We start from the raw sequence: 18,091 nt of genomic DNA, 5'->3' as shown, positions 1-18,091 counted from the left end.
TAATCAGATCATGGATCTGATGCTGGAAAGGAACCCCAGAGACAAATGAAAAAGAATAGATTATAAAGCAACACTAGGATCTGTAGTTGCTTTAATTCACTTCCAATTTAGTATCAACATTTGATTTAAATGATCTAAAGTCGAGGCAACCAGGTGGCACAGTGGATAGAGCACCGGCCCTGGATTCAGGAGGATCTGAATTCAAATCTGACCTCAGACACTTGACACTTAGTAGCTGTGTGACCCTGGGCAAGTCACTTAACCCTCATTGTCCCGCAAAAATGAATGGATGGATGGATGGTCTAAAGTCACTGAAAGCATGGTGGTGGAAGAAACATATTCTTTCCAATATTTCCTTGTCAAACAAAGAACACATGCTAAAGTCGGAACAGTATGGCAATGGTGTAACCCTTCATTCTTATCAGTTAAGTACAGCTTTAAAACCTTAAAAACACTATGATAGTTGCAAAATGCTGACTTCCTCCTGTTCTTCCAAGATTTATGCCTTTTTTCTTTTTTTGAGTGCTGAGTAGGAGGAGTGATTCTAATGAGCTTCCAGGATTGAGTTGGCATAGTAGGGTGAGGGCAAAGGACTCTAAAAATGGTACCTAAAAGACTTGTGCTATGTTTTAGATCCCCAGAGCGTATGTCTTGCAGTGCTACAGTTTCAATGGAGTACTCTTTTTTTTTTGCAGGGCAATGGGGGTTAAGTGACTTGCCCAGGGTCACACAGCTAGTAAGTCAAGTGTCTGAGGCAGGATTTGAACTCAGGTACTCCTGACTCCAAGGCCAGTGCTTTATCCACTGCGCCACCTAGCCGCCCCTGGAGTACTCTTGAATACCTTCATCATAGATGCCCCTTGTCTCATTTAGATAGCTTGTTCTGAGCTAGAGTTGGGTTCCCCTATAGTAGTTTGACATATTATAAAAGGAAGAATTTCCATATTTTCCTATGTGAGGAATATAGCATAGGACTAGGATTTTTTATCTTTCAGTGCTTCCGAGATATGGGGCCATAATCTTATTTTATTTATCTGTGGGCCCCCAGACCATAAACTTCATGCTCCAGGTATATGGCAAAGAAGATAGCATTCTCATTGAAACTTTTAATCCCGGCTGAGACTTCTTGGTATGATACCATGTGCTGGAAGGATCTGTTCTGGGGAAAGTCACTTCAGCTCCTGGAGTATTAAGTCATCCCTTCTTTAAAAAGAGGGGTTTAGGGCGGCTAGGTGGCGCAGTGGATAAAGCACCGGCCCTGGATTCAGGAATACCTGAGTTCAAATCCAGCCTCAGACACTTGAAACTTACTAGCTGTGTGACCCTGGGCAAGTCACTTAACCCCCCATTGCCCCCCCCCAAAAAAAAAACAAAAAATAAAAAAAATTTTTAAAAAGAGGGGGTTGGACTAAATGGGTTGGGAGGGCCCTTTAAGCTCTAGAGATATGAACTGACTTGAATGTCAGGGCTGGACTGTTAGGAAGAATGGAATCTGGCAGATGTTTGCCTCAGAGGGAAAGTGACTGCTTACGGTAGGTTTTCCTGAAGGCAGTATTCCTGAATTGGAAAGTTATATTGGTGAATAAAGAAACTGAAAGAAAGCATGAGTAGGAGAGGGTTTTTAAAGAGGAATCAGAAAATTGAAATCCTGCGATATTGTCTGCAGAAGAGCCAGCAAAAAGTTTGGAAATAACTATGGATTTCAGGTGTTTTCTGAAATTTTTCCTTCTTCAGTTCTTTGAATTTGAAGGTCTTTTTTTCCCCTTTCCTTCTCTGTGCATTGGTTCTCTAGGTACTTCCAATGAAGTAGCCCAGTTTTTGTCTAAAGAAAATCAGGTCATTGTCCGAATGCGAGGACTTCCTTTCACTGCCACAGCAGAAGAAGTATTGGCTTTCTTTGGACAGCATTGCCCTATCACTGGGGGGAAGGAAGGCATCCTGTTTGTCACATATCCTGATGGGAGGCCAACTGGGGATGCTTTTGTCCTGTTTGCTTGTGAGGAATATGCACAAAATGCACTGAGGAAACACAAAGACTTGCTGGGTAAAAGATACATTGAACTCTTTAGGAGCACTGCAGCTGAAGTTCAGCAGGTGAGTGAAAAAGATATTAATTACCTTGAATTAAATACTTATAGAGGTGTAAGATGTGAGTGGTCATTCCCTCAAAGTCCACCAAAACCCAAGTGTTAAAGCTAGATGTAAAACCTAAACCTTTTCATTTAGAGGATTCAATTAAATATATAAGTGCATTGTGCTTGGTTCTGGTGGATGCAGAAATGTTTTGTTTTTTTTTAATTACAATTCCTGCCATCAGGGAGCTTGCATTTGACCAAGAAGAAGGGACACATACAAAACTAAAATACACCGCAACCTCCAAAGATTGGCTGTTTGTATTCACTTTCTTAAAGCTAGATGTTTTAGAGCTGTCATCTAACATGGCCATATAGAACTGTGATCCTCAATTGAAAATTTATCCAAATCCAAGACAATTCCAAATGAATCATGATGGAAAATGTCATCTACATCCAGAAAAAAGAGCTGTGGATTCTGAATGCAGATTGAACCATACTGTTTCTACTTTTTGGTTGTTTTTTTTTTTCTTTTTTGAGTTGTTCCCCTTGTGTTCTGATTCTTCTTTCACAACATGACTAATGCAGAAATTACGTTTAATGTGATTATACATATATAACCTATATCAGTTTGCTTTCTTTCTTGGGGAGGAGGGAGGGAAGGGAAGGAAGGAGAAAAATTTGAAACTAAAATTCTTATGAAAACAACTGTTGAAAACTATCTTTACATGTAACTGGAAAAAAATAAAATACTTTTATGATTAAAAAAAAGCTAAGAAAAAAATTTATCCAAGCTGATGATTTATCCAAGCCTTCCTTTGGGTCTGTTAGTATTTTATGGACCTTAGAATAATAGTGAGACTATCCATCTATCATCCCTTACTCCTCTTCAAGTACTCATGATGGTTTATTCCCCAATCTACATACATCCCACCAAACATAAATGGATTTGTGACCTAAGTGATGGGAGTACTTCCAGTGGTCTAGATTATATCTTTCATCTTTCATAGGCAAGTGCGCTGGGCACCTTTTTCTAGAAATTTTGTTAGTACCAGAGTATAACCTGAAGGCTGGTGTTGTCTCTTATGCTTGCTCTGTGCCCAACCCTCTTGCTCTTCTGGTCCTCTATCTAATATCTTTTATCCCACTTGTACACAAATTTTCATTGGTATGCCCCACCATATCACATGAATCACCTAACAGTGTTTAAATGTTGCATTGCTGACTTTTCGTCTTAATAAGAATACCTGAAGCCATGTTTATTCTTTCTTTTTTCAAAGTAATCCATCCTTTAGGGCAGAGACTGTGGCTTTATTACATTTATTATTTTCAGCACTTACTAAAGTGTATTGCTCAGTGATGTAGGAAAAAGTTTTGGAATGAGGCCCCTCATTACAATTCCCTTACCTTTCTAATATATATAGCGCTCTCCAGTATTTTTCCCTTTTTAATTTTCTTTGTAATTTGCTTGTGATGAGAGACTTTATCAATTCAGCATGTGCTCTGTTTCCTGGTTCTGATAACAGTTCTTTTTGCTTTGTGAAAATGGTTGCATGTTATGACATGGAAATCTTGAATTATAAATAAATCCTGGTGAAACAGTAATTAGAGACGTTTATTCTAACATCTTAGATTGCAAACACTCCAGATTGCCCACCCATCCCAAAGAGATAAATGACAGGTGATTATTTAGACCCTAAAGTGGGTGTGTTTTATGTCTTTAGGAATAAAAAACCTAATATGAGACACCAGGAGTCCTGGTGACTTGTTTCTTTTTCTTTTCTTTTTTTTTTTTTTGTGGGGCAATTGGGGTTAAGTGACTTGCGCAGGGTCACACAGCTAGTAAGTGTCAAGTGTCTGAGGCCAAATTTGAACTCAGGTCCTCCTGAATCCAGGGCTGGTGCTTTATCCACTGCGCCACCTAGCTGCCCCAGCGATTTGTTTCTATGATGGAAGAATAGTAGACTTGGAATCAGGAAATGGGGGTTAAAATCCTAGTTTGGACATTTAGTACTTGTGTTACTTTGGCCAAGTAATCCCTTCTGTATTTTGACCTTCATTTTGCTCTTCTCTAAAATGAGAGGTTTGGACTAGATGATATCTAAGGAAGGAACAAGGCATAGTAATGAAAGATCTGGACTTTGAATCAGGATGACCTGAGTTTGAACTTCTTCTCAAATGCTTACTAGCTCTTTGTTGTTGTCAGATCTGTCAGATTCACTGTAACTCTATTTGGGGTTTTCTTGGCAAAGATACTGGAGTGGTTTGCCATTTCCTTCTCCAGCTCATTTTACCGATGAGGAAACTGAGGTAAACAGGGTGAGGTGACTTGCTCAAGGTCACTCTGCTAGTTAAGGGTCTGAAGCCAGATTTGGACTTGGGAAGACGAGTCTTTCTGACTCCTGGCCCAGCACTCTATCCACTTCACCACCTAGCAGGTCAGTCTCTCTCAGCCTGACTTCTCATCTGCAAAATGAGAATAACAGTAGTATCTATCTTAAAGGATTGTTAGAAAGGTCAAATGAGATAAACTTCAGTATTAATAGCAGCTGTTATTATTCCACTTCCAGCACTAGGATTTTGGAGTATGTTGCTATACATTATGTATAACTTGAAAGTAGAGTTTCGTTCCTGAAATCCAAATAAAACTAGTCTCACTCCTTTATAGTCACACCCCTTACCTCTTGTAGGATTACTGGAAAGCTGCTGGGCTTTAGTGAAGGACTGTAGGTTTTCATGTAGGATTTTCACAGGATGTGACAGTTATGACATCAGACAGCTTAACCAAACTACATATACTACATTTCTTCTCTTATGACAGTCTTCACTGGGAAGTATTTCTCTTACCTGTCCACAATGTTCTACCACCAAGATATGGTAGGATCAAAGTATTTAATTATTTAATTGTCATCTTGTCATTTTTATGTTACCATCATAATCAGATATTTCTTACTAATTTCAGCTAGCTTATCATAGAACTCTGGGTTCATTTATATAGGCCATTTATATTTTATTAAGAGAACTCAAGGTAGATTAGAAAGAAATGTATATGTATATGTATATAAACCTTGTATCCCAGTTCATTATATCCTGTAATCAACATTAGTGCTGGGCTTAAATTGTGACTCCCATATATAGGAATCAGGTAAGCGTATTACTACTTCACATAAGTGATTTGATAGTAACCAAAAACTACATACTGGATTATCCAGTTACAGATAAGTACTAATTGAGTACAGTGGCAGCTATGTATGTTGTATGCTGTCTGAAACGGGGGTTCCCAAACAATTTTGCATATGAAACCCCTTAAAATATAAAATATCATGCACCCTCCCCTTTCTACACACACACACACAATTATTATCTATTAAGGAATTCTTTTTTGCCTAGATCTGAGATTTCAGTGATCTAGGGAATAATTCCTGATGAACAAACTCCCTCTACCCACACAGATGAGCAACTCCTCTATAATTTGTGTTCTTAAAGGGGAAGAAACAAACAGTTATTAAGTTCCTACTATGAGTCAGACATGGTACCTGAGCACTTTAGAAAGATCTCATTTGATCCTCACAATAAGTCTAGGAGGTAGGTGCTATCATCACCATTTTACAGTTGAGGAAACTGAGGCAGATGGCTGTTAAATAGCTTGCCAAGGGTCACACAGCTACTATGTCTGGGCCTTCATTTGAACTTGGGTCTTCCCAACTCCAAGCCCATCAGTCTATCTACTGTGATACCCAGCTGTCTTAAACAGTTGTTTTCCTTTTGGGGGGGGGTGGGGCAATGAGGGTTAAGTGACTTGTCCAGGGTCACACAGCTAGTAAGTGTCAAGTGTCTGAGGTCGGATTTGAACTCAGGTCCTCCTGAATCCAGGGCCAGTGCTTTATCCACTGTGCTACCTGGCTGCCCCCTGTCTTAAATAGTTGTGATGGAGAACTTGTAGCTTGCCCAGGGTCTCCTAATGTATACTAGAGGTAGGGCAGGAAGAAGAAAGTTCTTCCTGACTCCAAGGCCATCCTTTTGTACCATGTTGCCTCTCCTGATGGAGGAAACATGATAACAAAAAGCTATGAATTCACTTTTTATAAGTGAAGTTCTGTTTTATCCCTCATAATACAATCTGTATAGCTCTTTGAAATTTTTGAATTTTTAATTTTTTAAAATTAAAAAATTTTCAGTTTTTCAAAATTTTAAGCAAGCTGATTATTTAAGAAAACATTCATTAACGGTATTCATTCTCCAGGAAATATCCTTACTTAATATGTGATGACTGATGAGCATATTATATTAATTCAGATTCTTTGCAACAACTTAATGGCCCCCACAGGTTGAACCTCAGTGGTTCCACTGGTGTGGAGCATAGACTCATTGTGGTCCCTGTTGACATGTCTGTTCTCAAATTCCCCAACCCCCTATACAAAACAGAACAAAGATGGGATTGCTCATAGGCATGGGTCCAGCCTTATCATTGGAATCATGTAAAATAGTTTTTGTGATGGAAGATAAAGCAGTGGATACACCACCAGGCTTGGAGTCAGGAAGACCTGAATTTAAAACTGGCCTCAGACATTTGTATGTCCATGCAACTAAGGGCAAGTAACTTATCTCTGTTTTCCTCAGTTTCTTCGTAAAATAGAAATAATAATAGCCCCTGTTGTGAGGATCAAATGAGACAATATTTTAAAGTGCTTAGCACAGTGCCTAGCATGGTGTTATATAAATCTTAGCTAAAGTTGGATACTTCAAGCACCCAGGCTCATAAAATGCCTAAGGGGTTTTATATACTATGAAATGAACAAATTCTGAATCCCAATTCAACATTGGGTTTAAAACTATAAGGTTTCTTTTGGACAATGGATATTTGTAGCTCAATTTAAAATGGGTGTGTGTGTATGCATGTATGTATACACACATGCATATGAAAACACTAGGAATAAAGAGATTTTTATAAATCTATGTTTTAATGACTTCACAATCAATTCAATATGTTACGTAGTATTCCAAAATTGGATTGTAATATACAACTGAGCAGGTGGAAAATTTAGCTCCAGACAGTCTTAGGCTTCTGAGTCTTCTATGGATTAAAGAAACCCAAAACAACTTTCCCCCATACATTTGACTGAAGCACAGTAAAAATAGGCTTTTCATGAAAGGCAGAATTGGGAAAAACAGAAGTAATTCTTCAGATTGCTCCTTTGCAGTGCACCTTAGGCAGGCTGTGTGATGCAAGGCCTTGGGCAGAGGGAACTTTTACTACCTTTACTTGGAAGGACTGCAACACTTTTGAGATGCTCTTAAAGTGACAGGGGAAATGACCCCCACCCATTGTTCTGAAAAACAAATGCTTTCTTTTCTTTCCTTTGGCTTTGGTATTACAGCATGTAGAAACAGGAGGAACCTTAAAGGTCATCTCTTCCAAATTTTTCATTTTCAATGAAGAAACTGAAGATGATAGATGTGAAGTGGTGTTTTTTCGGGCACCAACTTGGATCCTGCCTCCAAATGGAATGTTTTCTCCATTTTGTCTTTTACTCTATTAAGAAGCTGTTTAGGGGCAGCTAGTGGCTCAGTGGATAAAGCACCGTCCCGGGATTCAGCAGGACTCGAGTTCAAAGCCAGCCTCAGACACTTAACACTAGCTGTGTGACCCTGGGCAAGTCACAAGCCTCTTTAAAAAAAAAAAAGCTGTTTGGTATAATGGTTTACAGTGCTGGGCTTAGTCAGGAGACATGGACTTGGATATCACAATCTCAGCCGTTGTGTGGTATACATAGGTCATTTGACCTGTCTGAAGGTGGTTTCCTTATCCACATAATTGGCATGATGACACTTGTATTACCTGCCTCAGGAGGTTGTTATGAAGAAGGCTTTGTTTTCTTTAACTTATTTTTATTCTTAGCCAACACCAAAAAACCCATTTCTATAAGCAAAGTATACTATGTGAGGTATAGAAATGGTATTATTTTCACAATTGTCCTACTCGTCTGTATGTTCTGGTCTTCCCTCTAGTTTCTTGTGTGTCATTTTGTTTTTTAATGCTGTAGTGACTCTGTTTTCTTCTTTTCATTCTTTTTCTCTTTTCTCTCTCTTTTTAAAGGGGGGCAACTCTGTGGGTCCTTTTCTTTCTCAGTGTTGTTTTAATCCAAGTTTCTCTGATGATTTGTGGCTTTTTTTTTCCTACGACTTAGGATAGTTTGGATTTCTTCCTTTGAGAACTGCTCGTTTATAGCCTTTGATCATTTATCTACTGGGATTTAGTATATTTTTGAATCAGAGCAAAGGGCTTTGTAAACCTTCCAGTGCAGTTAGTCTGGGTTGTTTCTTTACTCAGATGTCAAATTAGTGATTTATATACCTCTCTGCACTGTCTTCTCGATCAATATGGTTTCCTTCTTGCCTTTTTAATTCACTTATAACACTTGGCCACATTCTTTCTCATTTCAACATCATAGCTGATTCACTTCTCCCTTTATTTCTGCCCTAGATTTATGTAATTATCTTCCTCCCTCCCTTGTTTCTCCCAGCAATTTCTTGGGCTATATTGTTATCATTATGTTTAGGAGGCAACCTGACAGGTTGAGTGAGGGTGGGGCAATGTGAATGGGAGGTTCGTTGGCCCTTTTTCTTCTGTGAGTCAAATAAACACAGCTACCTCTGTTACACTCAGAATTGCTAGAGTGACAGTATCTACTAGTGATTAGCTGTGATTATAGTAGTGGCTGCCATAACCTTGACCCTGGGGGTGGGGGGGGAGTCAGAGGTCCCCTCCTAAGTATGAAATAGTTTTATATGGACAAGCAAATGCATCCTTTGAGTTAAATATATATAAATTGGGGGGGGGGGGCGCACGCACGCGTGTAGAAGTTTTATACAAAGTTCCTACCAGGGTCATCTTAATTTCCTACTACTTTCTCAAGTGTCCTCATCCATCAAAATTAAACAGAAATTAGGGGCCTCTTGTTCCACTATCTCAAATTCACTTTAGAAAAAGAAACCCTTTCCGTTCCTCTCTTCATATATATGGATTTAAATTGGTCATTGTGCTAACTTCCCCATTGCTTTCAAGTGTTACGATCTATGTATGGAATTCATTCTACTCTCTATTTCTAAGATGTGGTACTTTTCTCTTTCATTAGGTTGGAGCCCTTGTTTAGGATATTCAGTTTCTTTTTTGTTGGAGGGATGAGGGGGAGGATTGAAGAAAGGTTTACAAATTTCAATGTGTGTGGGAGTAAGAACAATTGTATTATCAAGTATTGGTCTATTTTGAGTTTGTAAAAACTTGTTTTTCATATAATATCTTACAACTTATAATTTCTAATGTTTTGATATAAAAGAAGATTTATGGATAGGTATAAATCAATGAGAATTTCATAAATGCTTGTGATGTGCCAGGCACCATTCCTAAGACCTTAGTTATAAACATGAGTGAAACAATTCCTGCCCTCAAAGGGCTTACATTCTTAGGATTAGACAATATTGTGTATGCAGATATGTACATATATAAAAGGATATATAGTATATACATAAAACCAAATGCAAAACATTTTTCTGATTAATTTTGGGGGGGCGGGCAATGAGGGTTAAGTGACTCGCCCTGGGTCACACAGCTAGTAAGTGTCAAGTGTCTGAGGCTGGATTTGAACTCAAGTCTTCCTGAATCCAGGGCCAGTGCTTTATCCACTGTGCCACCTAGCTGCCCCCTTAGCCAATCTTGATAAGTGTGAACAGTGGTCCCTCAGAATTGCTTTAATTTGCATTTCTCTAATCTATAGTAATTTAGAGAATTTTTCCATGTGGATTATTAATAGTTTGATTTCTCCTAAAAATTACCTTTTTATATCTTTTTTAAAAAACCTTTATCAGTTGGGAAATAGTTTTTATTGTTATAAATTTGACTCCATTCTCTATATATTGAGAAACAAGATCTTTATCAGAGGAACTGGCTGTGACGTTTTTCCTGATTTCCTTCTAATTTTGGCTGCATTGGTTTTGTTTATAATCAAAATTACCCATTTTACTTCCTGTGATCCTCATTATCTCCTGTTTAGTAAAAAAACTCTTACCTTATCCATAGATCTGACATGTAAAATTTTCCATGCTTCCCTAATTTGCTTATGATATCACCCTTTATGTCTAAATCATGTACCCATTTTGACCTTATCTTGGTATACTGGGAGATGTTGTCTATGCCTAGTTTCTGCCAACCTGCTACCCAGCTTCCCCAGCGATTTTTTTTTTTTCACATGGTGAGTTCTTAATACAAGGTAGTTTTGAGGTAAGAGTTTCCTAGTAACTGGGGTTAGGGGAGGAAAGGCCTCATGCAAGAGTGTTGAAGGATCTCAGGAATTCCTTTACATAAAGGTGAGAAGGGAATATATTTTAGGCTTGGATTATAGCCATTATTATGCAAGTATGGAGATAAGAGGTAACTTAAGGAGAAAGAAATCTTCCATGATGACTATTCTCTATGAAAGACGTCTACATATCTTTTCTCTCAAAGACATTTGTTTTACTTCACTTGCAGGTGCTGAATCGGTTTTCTTCTACACCTCTCATTCCACTCCCAACTCCCCCTATCATTCCTGTACTACCTCAGCAATTTGTAACCCCCACCAATGTCAGAGACTGCATACGTCTAAGAGGGCTTCCTTATGCTGCCACTATTGAGGACATTTTGGAGTTTTTGGGAGAATTTTCCAGTGCTATTCAAACCCATGGAGTTCATATGGTATTAAATCACCAGGTAAAATATTCATTCGAAAAAATATAATCTGACAGCCTAGCATTTTGAGGGGATCCATCAGGGGCTTTTATAAACAAGCCTCAGAAATATTCATAACCTGCATTTGCTGAGTGCCATGGGGAAGACCTTATTTAGAAATCAACCATTGAGAAATGCTATAGAACAGAGGTTCTTGATCTTTATCACTACAGACATTCAGTATTGAAGGAAAGGTTTAGTTTCCACATTCAAGGCTAGTGAAGATAAAGATGTCATTTATTTTCTCATCTAAAGTCACTAACCTCTGAAATCTCATCTGTGGATCTGTGCTATAGAACCAGTTACTAATCTTAGTGTTCTTTCATAGAATATGGAGAGGGAATTAAAATTTTGTACTGATCCCTTTACTTCACACCTCAATTTAAAAAACATAATAGTCAATTAACATATACTATGTGCCAGTCACTGTTCTTAGAAAGGAAGTATTAAGAGGCAAAAACATGGTCATTTCCTTCAAGTGGCTCCCATAAAATGGGAAGACAACATGTGGAAAGTTGTGCTGTGTAAGTGAAAAGAGAATGTGTTCTGGGCATGGAGGGACATCCTTGTGCAAAAGCATGAATATGGGGGATGTCATATTTTGGAGGGGGTTGGGGGAGCAGAGATGGCAAGTAAGCCAATCTTTTTAGAAGTCAGAGTCTCTGGAATCACTAAGAGTCAATTGTATTAATCTGCATATAAGTTGTCACAGTTTAGGATTGCTTTTGTTGTGTCCTGATTGAAACATACAGAATATGTATGAGTTGTCAAAAAGTTAAAAGCCATTAACTAAATGATTTTGAAAGGTTTCTATTTTTTAAAAATAGGATCTGTTTCCTAGATAAAATCTTTTTCTGGATTCAAATAAGAAATAATCTCTTGGGGAAGGGTTTTCTTTTCATCTACTACTCTCCTGAAGTGTACTGCCTTTCATTCTTCTTTTCTCTGCCAGACTTTTTGGAAAGCATCTATACAACCTTTCTACCTCCTTCTCCCACTTGCTTTATAGCCTGTGTCTTACAAATGGTACAGAGATGTCAGAGACGATTAGCACTAATAAAAGACCTTTAAAACACAGCTGTCAAGTGTCTGAGTTCGGATTTGAACTCAGGTCCTTCTGAATCCAGGGCTGGTGCTTTATCCACTGTGCCACCTAGCTGCCCCTACCCATTTTAAACCCTAGTTTAACTTTGGATCCTATTTCCCGCCCCGCCCCCCCCCCCTTTTTAGTGGTTAGTAACAGGTGATGTTTGTATACTCAAATTAACAAGCCTTTTGTTAAACATCGAATATGTGCCCTGCACTGTGCTAAGTGCTGGCAAAGAAAGGTGCAAACAGTCTCTTCTTTCAAGGAGCTCACAGTCCAATGGGGGAGAAAGCTTGCAAAGAACTATGTGCCAACAGGTTTTTGTTTTTTGGGGTTTTTTTAGTAATTGACCATAACCTCACAGGGAAGGTACTAGTGTTAAGATGGATTGGGACAGGGAGCAGCTAAGCGGCACAGTGGATAAAGCACTGGCCCTGGATTCAGGAGGACCTGAGTTCAAATCCAGCCTCAGACATTTGACACTTACTAGCTGTGTGACCCTGGGCAAGTCACTTAAACGTCATTGCCCTACCAAAAAAGAAAAGAAAAGAAAAAGAACTGTGACTAGAATGATGCCAAAGAAGTTAGGAAGTGAAGATACAGAGGGAGAGAATCCCAGGCATGGAGGACAGCCTGTGAAAATGCATGGAGGCAAGAGATGGAGTATCATATCCAGGGAATAGTATAAAGCCAGTGTCACTAGTTCACAGAACATATGGACATGAGTAGGGTGTAAGAAAATTGGAAAGGTAGGAACGGTTCACGTTATGAGGGGCTTTAAAAGCCAGGGGATTATATTTGATCCTGGAACTAATAGGGGGCCACTAGAGTTGATTGAATGGAGAGTGGCATAGTCAGACTTGCACTTGAGGATGATCAGTTTAACAACTGAATGGAGGATAGACTGGAGTAGGAAGAGACTTAAGGGAAAGAGAAAACCAGAACCCGGAATGAATAAAAAGGCTGTTGAAGTTGACCAGATATAAAATGATAAAGGACTACACGAGAGTGGTTTCAGTGTCAAAGTAGAGCAGGAGAGGCACATGCTGACTAACCACATGGTGCAGTGGATAAAGCACCAGCCTTGGATTCAGGAGGACCTGAGTTCACATCCGGCCTCAGACACTTGATACTTACTAGCTGTGTGACCCTGGGCAAGTCACTTAACCCCCCACATCCCAGCACACACACACACAAAAAGGTAAAATATGCAGCAAATGAGGCAAAAGGTCTTTAGGGTGTTCATCATATAAACAAAAATCAACATGAGTTCTGGCTGAATAGAAAATACTAAAATATGTGCTGCTAAGAGAATAGTCTTCTGAGTGAAATTTTTGAATGTGTAATTATGCTTGCAAAAAATGCTAAGATTCATGGTGATTTGTCGCACGAATTGTTATATCTCTTACTTTCACATTACCACACAGACTTTCTTGGAATTTTACTTCAAAACTCTCTGGTGTAGGAATTTTAAAAGTTACTAATGTCTGTCACAACCACTTAAAGTTAGTTTGATTGTGTCTCTTACTTCCTCTGCAATAGTTCTCCAGGATGATTTTCAGGCTGTAGGCTTCTGTGCCTTAGAGGCAACCAGATGGCTCGGTTGATAGAACACTGGATTTGGAGTCAGAAAGACCCGAGTTCAAATCCATCCTCAGGCATCAGCTATGTGACCATGGTCAAGTATCTTAACTTCCACTGGAGAAGGAAATAAATGGCAAACCACTCCAATATCTTTGCCAAGAAAACCCCACAGACATTATTGGTGTGCTATGGTCGTTGAGTTGGCAAAGAGTTGAACATAACTCAACAGACATAATTCAAACAGGCATCAGTGCACCAAACACTTCACTCACCCAGTCAGTCAATCGGTAGACATTTACTAAGCTCCTTCTATTTGTTGGGCACAATACTAAATACTGGGAATACATGAAAGATAAGCCACAATCCCTGCCCTGGAGCTCACATTCTGATGGGGGATACAATATGAAAATAACTATGTACAAACAAGCTATATACAAGACAAATCGGAAAGAATCAACAGAGAGAAAAGTACTAGAATTAAGAGGGACCTGCAAGGGCTTACTGGAGAAGGTGGGGTTTTAGGTGGGACTTTAGTAAGTCAGGCAACCCAGGAGCCATAAATGAGAAGGGAGAGAAGGGAGACAGAGTAAATGCCTGGATTTGACAGATGGAGGGTCTTGCTCAAGGAATAACCATGAGACCAGACAACTGTTTGAAGAATTAGCACTATTCATAGTGAAGGGCAAATGATCTTTAATGCTCTGAATTTGGAGCTGAAAGAATACATGAAAGAGCTTTGATTTGAAAAGCATGAGGAACTCCCAGGATGGAAGATCCCTTCCACCAAAGTGGGAACTGAATACTAGAGAGTGGTTGTTTGGGGCACATAGTCTGGATTATACAACTAGTAAGTGTCAAGAGGCAAGATGTGAACTCAGTAGTTCTCAATAAGCCAACCAATATACCTTTCTCTCTATATATTTAGACTTAAGGCAAAACTAAAATTTGCTAGAATAATGACACATGGTTTTTTGTTTGTTTTGTTTTGTTTTGTTTTAAGGGGCAATTGGGGTTAAGTGTCTGAGGCCGGATTTGAACTCGGGTACACCCAAATCCAGGGCCGGTGCTCTATGCACTGCGCCATCTAGCTGCCCCGACACATGGTTTTTATCCCACAGTTCTAGGCTGGAATGTGAGCATATGGGCAATATGCAGATTAGCTCCAGGTGACTTCACTAGAAGACTAATTTTGTGACTATAGATTCTAGTGTTTTCTAAATATACAAACTGCCATATCTAGACCCATCTGCTCCTGACTTCCTAGAAATACAAATTAACAAAGCAGCACCAGGTTATATCTAGAATACTAGAACGATCTGAGTCATGAGTTTGGCTGTGTTCATTTAGTAAAACTAGGGAGTTGCTACATTTAGCTAGAGGAATGTACTAGATGCAGAATTTGAGAGCTTGAATTAGAAATCGGTCTCAGACTTAACATGTCACCATGACTCCCTCTGTCAAGTGAGAGGGTTGCTTTAAGTATTAAAGAACCCTATCAACTCAGTCCTATGAACTTTTTGCTCTCTATTTTGGATTTAGGACTGTGTTCTATTTTATTTTACAGTTAAATAGCATTTATTTTCTCTTCCTCTTCAATTAAAAAAAAAGAAAACCCTCCATAAATACACGTGGTCAGACAAAACAAATGCAAGTTATTCTTTCTTCTGATTCTAAAACTCACCTCATTCTGCATTAGTTCATATACTCTTTCCAAGTTCCTCTAAGCCCATCTTTTTCATCATTTCTTACATAGTACAGCTGTCTAATTTTTTCTTTTTCCTATAACTCATCTTTCCCATTATTTCCCTGTCTGGTCCCCAAATGTTTTACTTTCAGTTTGTTAACCGGACTCTTGAAAAGATATAGAATCCATCCTCTAGAAAATAATTTCCAAGCCTTCTTATATATAAAAGTAGCATGATGACATTTGGTTTTCTCCATGGGTCTTTTTTTTTTTTTTAGGGTAATGGGGGTTAAGTGACTTGCCTAGGGTCATACAGCTAAGTATCCAGGGCCGGTGCTTTATCTACTGCACCACCTAGCTGCCCCTTCTCCATGGATCTTTACCAGCCTTCTCTGGGTCACCATAAATGGCGAAGGAGAACAGCTGCCAGCAGCTAGCATTTATAGACCACTTTAGGGTTTTCCAAAGGGTTTTTACGTTATATCTCATGTTATTGTCACCACAATCATGGGAGAGAGGTGCTATTATCCTCATTTTACAGATGAGGAAACTGAAGGAGATGGAGTAATCTTCCCATAGGCATATAGCTAGTAAGTATATGAAGCTGAATTTGAACTCAGATCTTCCTGAATCCTGGTCTAGCCCTCAATCTGCTCAGCTATGCTACCTACTTGCCTCTGTATTGACATGCAAGAAATTTCTAAAGATAGCTTTTATGCTAGATGGCACAGTGGATAAAGCACTGGCCCTATTAATATTCTCATTTTTTTTTTTAAGCAGGATTTATACCTTCCCTGCCCTTCCAGAACTGGTAGGTGTTAATTAATAGCCTAAGTGGAAGGTACCTAAACCCTTTCTTAACTAGACTATTTACTTTAGGACATACTGGCTGCCTTACTTTCCTTCCTCTGCCCTCCCTCACACCAGACATACTGCCCCACAACATATACACAGTCATTCTTTTAAAACTATTATGTCAGGGTGGCTAGGTGGCGCAGTGGATAAGCACCGGCCCTGGATTCAGGAGTACCTGAGTTCAAATCCAGCCTCAGACACTTGACAATTACTAGCTGTGTGACCCTGGGCAAGTCAACCCCAATTGCCTCACTTTAAAAAAAAAAACAAACAAAAAACAGTCTGCACATTACTTCTCCACCACTATGAGAAAAAACCTCCTGACATGCCCCACAGGTCAGTAGGTGCATCAATGAACATGTTTTCATTTTAACTCCTGAATCCAGGGCCAGTGCTTTATCCACTACACCACCTAGCTGCCCCCTTCATTTAAGTCAAGTTGAGAATCTCACATATCTTGTGAAAACTTCGTGTTCTTATCATCACAGAAGGGTCCTGGGTGCTCAGAACCCTATCTTTTTGTGACATCAGCAAAGGTGGGTGTCTCCTAGTTTTCTTTTCATTCCCTCCTCAGACACATATACCAGTTGTGTAGAGGATGTCTCCGGGAGATTCGTCTCAGTGGAAAAATTCTGGTTCTTGTTTATGTGAAAGATCAGAATCCATTTTGGGGGCAAGGGGGACAGATAACATTGTTGAAAATGGATGTTGTCTTTGCTATAATAAAGCAGTTAATTACAGAAATTTTGCTTGAGTTGTCTGTTAATATGCCATCAGCATTTAAATGGTCCCAAGGAGACTTTCAGTCTATCATTAAATAGGAAAGCAATTCTATATCTATTCTTTTCCCCACCCCCTTTTCTATTCTCTTTCTCTCTCCCAAGTTATAATTTTTAACAAAGCTAAATTAAGAGGGCATCTCCAGGGACAAAACACACACACACACACACACACACACAGTTTTCTCTCCCCTACTGATAAAAACTTGGTTAAAACTAAAAGGTGGTGATCTGGTTTTGAAGAAAACTAATTCTCAGAAAAACCTGCATTCATTTTGTTAATTTTTGAAAAAAAACCATTGTGAAACCTAATACTCTCAACAGAATCATTAAACCAAACAGTATATAAAACCATAAACTCCAAACTATTTATAGTTTCCCCCAAATGATATACATAGTGTTAAAATTTCTAATTTGTTCTCTTATACTTTTCTTTCTTGTGTCCTAACTAGATTTTGTTACTGTTTTTAAAAATTGTAGTTAGTGTTAGAGTTCAGATGCTGCTTTCTTTGTTCTGGATCACTTCCCATAAGACTTTTCTTTTTTCATTTTTTATGCAATGTTATTCCATTTTATTGACCATACCACAGTTTATTCAAGCATTCTCTAATTTTTGGATGTGTTTGTTGTTTCTAGTTCTTAATTTTTTTTTTAATTTAGTGAGGCAATTGGGGTTAAGTGACTTGCTCGGGGGTCACACAGCTAATAAGTGTTAAGTGTCTGAGGCCGGATTTGAACCCAGGTACTCCTGACTCCAGGGCTGGTGCTCTATCCACTGCGCCACCTAGCTGCCCCTCTAGTTCTTAATTATAACAAAACTATTGTGTAATCTTTGTAGTGGTGGGTTATTCCCCACCCCTCACCATTTTTTTTCTTTTGCAGGGCAATGAGGTTTAAGTGACTTGCCCAGGGTCACACAGCTAGTAAGTGTCAAGAGTCTGAGGCCAGATTTGAACTCAGGTCCTCCAGAACTCAGGGCCAGTGCTTTTATCTACTGTGCCACCTAACTACCCCTATCCCCCCCCCTTTTTTTTTGTGGTGCAATGGGGGTTAAGTGACTTGCCCAGGTTAACACAGCTGGTAAGTGTCAAGTGTCTGAGGTCAGATTTGAACTCAGGTCCTCCTGAATCCAGGGCCAGTGCTTTATCCACTGCGCCACCTAACTACCCCTATCCCCCCCCCCCCTTTTTTTTGTGGTGCAATGGGGGTTAAGTGACTTGCCCAGGTTAACACAGCTGGTAAGTGTCAAGTGTCTGAGGCCAGATT

The 18,091-nt window shown here is 39.2% G+C and overlaps 1 protein-coding gene across 3 annotated transcripts in view; it reads left to right on the top strand.

Annotated features, from left to right (window-relative positions):
* ESRP1 (epithelial splicing regulatory protein 1) overlaps positions 1–18,091 on the top strand; it is an 84,996-nt gene that overhangs the window by 41,484 nt on the left and 25,421 nt on the right. For all 3 annotated transcript variants that reach the window (XM_043976184.1, XM_043976182.1, XM_043976183.1), the window contains exons 10-11: positions 1,793–2,094; positions 10,600–10,818. In XM_043976184.1, coding sequence (XP_043832119.1) covers positions 1,793–2,094; positions 10,600–10,818 — 521 coding nt within the window. The remainder of the gene's footprint in view (positions 1–1,792; positions 2,095–10,599; positions 10,819–18,091) is intronic.

The sequence above is a fragment of the Dromiciops gliroides genome, chromosome 1 (genome assembly GCF_019393635.1).
Source record: "Dromiciops gliroides isolate mDroGli1 chromosome 1, mDroGli1.pri, whole genome shotgun sequence".
In the NCBI taxonomy this organism is placed as follows: domain Eukaryota; kingdom Metazoa; phylum Chordata; class Mammalia; order Microbiotheria; family Microbiotheriidae; genus Dromiciops; species Dromiciops gliroides.
The sequence above is the reverse complement of the archived record's forward strand: the minus strand, read 5'-3'. Positions and strand labels throughout refer to the sequence as shown.